The following is a 6,614-nucleotide window of genomic DNA, read 5'->3' as shown; positions in this document are numbered from 1 at the left end:
TATATATATATAGATTTCAACCTATCAAAAACTAGATACATTAAAATATACGGTTTTTGCTAGATTGAAATCAATATATAATGTAAATAATATATAACAAAACTTTTAAATAAAATATAGAGTATGTTCTAAATGAAGTATATGTTTGAGTTTGAGACTTAATTTCAAAAAATTTAAATAAAAAGTTAATAATTATCGATAAAATGTAACTAAATAAAGTTAAAAAGTTAAGAGTCTAAAATATAACTAAGTTAAGTTAAAATTATTTAACTTTTCAACTTTTTAACTTAACTTTTAGCTTTTTAACTTGGCACTACCCAACCCTGTCAATTTCTTAAAAAATGTGGAGGTTGACTTTTTTCAGGAAGCTCATCTATTACAGTTTTACTTTTGCTCTTTTCCAAGTTATTCTCTCCTCATAAAATCGGATAACAATTTGAGGGCACTTGGCATTGGCTTCACTGGCAGACACCATGTCAACTGCATCTGTTCCTTTCCTACACAAACAAGATTATTCTTATTCATCATTCAGCTTCAACTGTTTTTAAATTCGCATTAACTTGAATTATTTATCTGTACTTCCTAAATATGCATTTGGCATTAGAAATAGATAGTATCAACACAGATGAGTAAAGAGAGTTACATTCAATCAAGACGAGTCTTGGTGTCTAATTAGTATTTTTGTGTAAATTTTTATAATTTTCAGTTTAAGCAAATTGTGCATCGATTACCTATAGGTCTTGACACATACTAGTAGATTGAGACTGGTCTACGTAATATTACAAATTATATCGACATGCAATTTCATATTACTAATGCGAATTAACATCTTTAAAAAGTATAAAGAATTTATTGCGAAAAATATCATCTCTGCCAGGATTTGAACTTTGATTTTCCTCATTCCATGTAGACATCTTATCAATTCATTTATCAAGGCATGTGATGATATTAAACGCAGTAACTATTAGAACGTATTACCTACCATTGCATCAAGTACATTAGCTTTCCATTGTCATCTGCTGAGCCAAGAATCTTATCTGCTTCCAATTCTCTTTTGAATCCCTGTACTCTGCTGTCATCTTTCATCGTCTCATCAGCACACGAATCTCTTTTAGCTTTAACATCCTTATCAGAATTTATCTTGTTCTTACCTATACAAGACAAAAATAATAACGTTACTGAGAAGAAGAGAACATGAAAATTAATTTAAATAGGGTGACTGAAAAGTCTCGGACCGGTAAAATATCGCGAAAACAAAGCATTTTTGCGAAAAATGCTTCAGACAAAAGTTGTAGAGTTTAAAAAGATTTATTTACTGATCACATCTATATATATATTATGACCTTGGGTGGTGTTGCCAAGATCAGATCAAGGTCACATTGATTTTTTAAATTGGGATACTCTATTTTTGATTTCAGAATCTAAGATGTCAAGAGCTTTTTAAAACACTACAATAAAGTTCATTTTCAAGCCTTATAACTAGACCTCATAAATAGCGGAGCTACTAAATTCACTTTTCAGTTTCGAATTTTTACAGATGAAATTAAGAGACTTACAAAATAAATAAATTTTACTCCATATTTAGCGTTACTCTATATATATGTCAAGTGGAGCAAAAAAGTCTTATAACATTTTGAGATATCCGCTGTAGTTTTCGAATTAAAAAAGGAAACGTCTAAGCCAATGTGCGGTGAAGCCGCGCCGCGCGAATTTGTAGCACAGCCCATCGCGCCTCGCTCCATAGCAACGCGTCGTTGGCGCGCGGAGTTGAGGAGAACGAGGAGCAGGATAGCGCTTCGCCGCCTGGCACGGCGATCCTATGTTTCGCCGTATCGCGCCTACACTATTCAAAAATGTTAATTTAGCTGAAGTTTTCCTTATCATTTCTTAATCTTATCGTTTCCTTAACATTTGTTATCGTTATAAATCACGTTATTTAACACGATTAAATATGTTTTAACACAATTAGATATGTTAAGCGATGTAATTAATTAATCTTGCTATGGAGCGAGGTGCGATGGGCCGTGCTACAAATTCGCGCGGCGCGGCTTCACCGCACATTGGCTTAGACGGTTTCTTTTTTAATTAGAAAACTACAGCGGATATCTCAAAATGTTATAAGATTTTTTGCTCCACTTCACCCATTCTACGCCCCCAATACGGCCTCGACCTCATTTATGAGACACCCTGTATGTGTGTGTATATATATATATATACAAACATATATATATAACTATCTAATAATATTTTAATAATAGGAAAGGGAGGAAATTGATAACTAACTTTCTGCGCAAATGTAATACATTTCATTATCTGTCTTATTCGAGGGGATGAAGAATTTATTTTATTAAAATTCTTCTGCCTTATGACTTTTTCAACCAAAGAATGTTTTCTTTTACTTGGATTTTCCTTACTTTTTCCTTTTCTTATTGTCTTGCTTTTTTGTTCGATTTCTGTTTCTTTTTTGCTGATTCTACTTTTTTTTCTTGGACAATCGAGCTTCTGCTCCATGAGATCATCTTCTTCTAGCAAATCTGTATATATTACATTAGTTCGTTTACAAGTTCTTTTTTTTTCTTGATACAATTCCGCTTTTGGCAGATGTCTTATATCCTGATATATCGAAGATGGACTGATATTTTTCTCGACAGATAAAAAATCGACATTTTCCTGGACAGCTGAAAGATCGACATTTTCCTGGACAGAAAGAAGTTCATTGTTCTCAGCTTTGATAATAGTAGAAGTATTTTCTCTATCGGTCACATTAGATCCTAAGAATTCAATATCAGGAAATATATTTTCATTTAAAGGAGATATTCCTGAAACGCGGAAACCTTCTTGAATATTTGTTGAAGTTGTTGCGAGAGGTAATGCAGTTTTTATTATTTTTGAAATGTGATATATAGATAAAGATTTTCTTGGATTACTAGTTAGCCAGTTGTCACATGCTGTGTTGATATAATTTTTCAAAGGTTCATATACAGATCTATCTAGCGGCTGCAACTTATGACTGCAATAATAAGGAAACGATAAAACTATGATTCCATTCTCTTTCAAATAATCCAGCGCCTCAATAGAAAGGTGAGATTCATGGTTGTCAAGTAAAAGAAGAATAGGCATCTCTTTAGATGATCTAACATGACGAACAAAATGTTGACAATATTTTATAAAATGTTCTTCTTTCATCCAACCTAATGGATTGACATCACCTGCAGATTCAAGAGGGCCTTCTTGTATAAAATGAGCTTTGTAATGGGCTCTTGGAAATATAAAAAATGGTGGGACCATATTTCCGATAGCTGAGACTGTAACTGCCATGGTAACGAGAGTCTCTCTTTCAGTTGAAATTATCTTTCCTAGTTGTTTCATCTCACGACGTGCAATTACACGATCAGGAGTGTGAACAGTACTAATCCCAATCTCATCCATATTCCAGATATCACATGGCTTCACTCTTAGAGAATTATAGACTGTTTTCAAATTTGTGAAGAATAAATTAACATTATGTTTGCTAAATGACGTCGCTCTAGAGAGACTTGTAGCTTTTAATCTTATTGGTAAACTGTTATTGCGTTTAAGGAAACCTCTGTACCAATCTTCACCTGCCATTTTATTTTCATTCCAAGAATCTCGTATTTTACTTCCGTTTTTTATTGCAAATTGATAAGCCAATTTCCTTACTTCTTTGGGTGTTATATCATAATAAATATCTGCTATTCTTTTAATATATTCCACTAAAGCGATTTCTTCTGTATCATTAAAAATTTGATGACTTTTGCCGTAACCTACATGAGTAAATTGAATATTCGATACTTGACTAATATCTTTTCCTGCAGCTTTTAATTTATTAACATATCGGTGTAAGGTTTTAAATGAGATATTATATTTTGCTGCTGATGAACGAACACTTTTTTTGTCTAAAATTACTTCTTTACACGCAAATTCTATAATGCTCTTTGGAATATTTCCCTTATTTGTCTTTCTCTTGTATGTCCTCATGATTTTCTGTAATTAAATTAACATTACAATATTTATAATAATACTCTATATACGTATAATTTAATTATTACATATTTTTATCATTAAAATTCATTAAATTATAAAAATTATTGCATTAGGTATATTAAAAAAAAAAAGATCTGTAATGTGTATTTAAAATAAAAATAAAATACTGTCTAAATTCTTTTGAGTGATATCTCAAATTAAGAGAGTGAAAATATAGCTATTTTTAGAAAAGAGTGAAAATATTTTACTTCCTGAAAAAGAGTGAAATCCCACATTAAAAAGGAGTGAAACATTTCACTTCTTTTTTGGAATAAGAGGTCTGTTTTCTGGCTGAACTAGTGTACACTTTTGGAACTTAAAGTGAGATAAATATATGTTTGATATTTGTTTAAAGCGAGAAAGAGAGTTCTAGAACAGTCTAGTGCAGGAACAGAAAACAGACCAAAGATCGCAGTGAATGAGATTTCCTAACCTAACAACTTTAATTAATATTTCGCTTCGCGGGGCAGAGCGACGCTTTTTTGTTCGTTTCGTGCAAAAACACGTCAAATGAACCTAGTTTCATCAAGATTGGACGTGAGAGGACTAAACTGAACATTTATCACTAAGCTAGATTTCTTTAAAGGAGTGAAATACTGCCATTATTTTTCAAAAAGTGAAATGTTTTCACTCTTTTTCAAAAGTGCTGTATTTTCGCTCTTTTAGAATGAAATTTCACTCCAAGAAATTTAGAAAGTAGGTATTATAACAGTCGTCGTTAAATTAGTCATATAGCCTCATTCTGAGGTTAGCTTACTAGCCCCATCCGTTAATTTTCTAAAAATAACAGTATACGATAACAAAAACAGATAAACAAAAATAATCTGTTGGACTTTATTAAACTTACTATCTAAACAAAAATCAAATATCTCGGACAACTATATGTGATCGTAAAACAAAAATTTTAATATATAAAAACATTTACTTACATATTACGATTTTTTGAAATTGTAACCTAACTTCTGTCACAAATGCATCCGTACGGAAATATCACAGCAGACTGAGTGGCGTGGCAGTAGCTGCTGAGTGCTGCGTGCTCGGACACATAGCTGCGTTCAACAGGAAAAGCAGTTTTGCAACTGTTGTAAAATTCTTGAATAAAATTGGTTAATATATTTAAATCCAGTGAGAAACTAAGGGCAAGACTAATCATATTAAAGAATTTTACAACAGTTGCAAAAACAGCTTTTTCTACTGAACACAACTATTTACGCTTGTCACGCGTGTTTTTTTCCCCCCTTTTAATAACGTAGCCCTGATTAGTCTATCTACCTCTATAATCTACTAGCTCCGGTCTCCAGTCTCCTCTACGTAATGAAAATAAACTTTATTGTAGTGTTTCGAAAAGCTCTTGACATCAGTTATTAGAACCAAAAAGCCCTGGAACCAAAAACAGGGTATCCTTGGTGAAAATTTCTCTCAAAATTTTTCAGAATTTCTATATAATTTTCTCACATTTTTTTATACGAATTGGAACATTTCTCAGAAAATCTACATCTTTTCTCAGAATTTTTCATATATGTTAATTATAAAATATTGTAAGATTTCTAAGATTTTTTGTAAGTATAATTTTTGATGAAATATTATAAAATTAAAAATTATTAAAAAAAAACTATATATAGGATGAGATATTTCAAAATATTTCAGAATTCACTTATATGAAAAATTCTGAGAGAAGATGTAAATATTTCTGAGTATTTCTGAAAAATGTTCCAATTCATATAAAAATTATGAGAAAAATTTTCACCGGAATCCTATTTAAAAAAATCGATGTAATCTTGGCGATGCCAGCCAATATCAAACAAATGTGACCAGTAAATAGATCTTTTTAAACTTTACAACTTTTGTCTGAATTATTTTTCCCGAAAATGCTTTGTTTTCGAGATATTTCAACGTTCCGGGATTTTTTACTCATCTTATATATCCTTACATATCGCAAGGATAAGTAAATTAAGAGAATGAACGAATTAGGAAAGATTGAAGCTAAAATCGAAAAATTAAAATACAAAAATAATATCATTGGGAAAAAGAAAGGAAATAAGGAAATTAATTCAGAGAGTCGTGCAGTACTGATACTCTAAGTTTTTTTTAGTGCATCTTTAGCTAGTCTCTCGAAGAAAATTAAATTTGAGAAATGGTTTGTAGTATAAATTGAACTTAATAAAATGAGAGAAATTCGGTCTTCAAGTAAATTTCGAAATTGCTAAATTCGATTGATTTATCAAAGTATTAATATAAGCGTTATGAACTATCCATAACAATGAAATAGTTTAATTTATATTTATTTATATTTATTTATTAATAAAGTTGAAAATTTTGTGAAAATTCGAACAAAAGAAAACGTTACACTATTAGTAGATTTGTTTATATGACGTCACAGGATTGTTTCGTCTTCACGCAAGTCTTTCATTTTTACTTGTTATTACCCCGAATCTATTAGGTATTAAACTTAATTCCTATCGTTTTTTCGTCTCGAAAATCGATTTGTTTCGAAGGGAAGATGAATGAATACCTTTATCAAAGTAATTTCCTCCATTTTTTACTACTTTTTCCCATTTCTCTGGCAACAG

At 31.0% G+C, this 6,614-nt stretch overlaps 1 protein-coding gene across 5 annotated transcripts in view; it reads right to left on the bottom strand.

Moving 5' to 3' along the window:
• Nucleotides 1-316: 316 nt before the first annotated feature.
• The window catches only part of LOC108765178 (heterochromatin protein 1), a 14,334-nt gene continuing 8,036 nt past the window's right edge, over nucleotides 317-6,614 (bottom strand). For 3 of the 5 annotated variants that reach the window (XM_018513751.1, XM_018513752.1, XM_018513753.1), the window contains 2 exons: nucleotides 983-1,151; nucleotides 317-497 (listed from right to left, as the gene is read on the bottom strand). In XM_018513751.1, coding sequence (XP_018369253.1) covers nucleotides 377-497; nucleotides 983-1,151 — 290 coding nt within the window. In that variant the 3' untranslated portion in view covers nucleotides 317-376. Of the gene's footprint in view, nucleotides 498-982; nucleotides 1,152-2,414; nucleotides 4,011-4,973; nucleotides 5,159-6,614 lie in introns of those variants that run through there. The other 2 variants (XM_018513748.1, XM_018513750.1) reach the window with 2 other exon arrangements.

Source organism: Trachymyrmex cornetzi, unplaced genomic scaffold, assembly GCF_001594075.2.
Source record: "Trachymyrmex cornetzi isolate Tcor2-1 unplaced genomic scaffold, Tcor1.1 scaffold472, whole genome shotgun sequence".
NCBI lineage: Eukaryota > Metazoa > Arthropoda > Insecta > Hymenoptera > Formicidae > Trachymyrmex > Trachymyrmex cornetzi.
The sequence above is the reverse complement of the archived record's forward strand: the minus strand, read 5'-3'. Positions and strand labels throughout refer to the sequence as shown.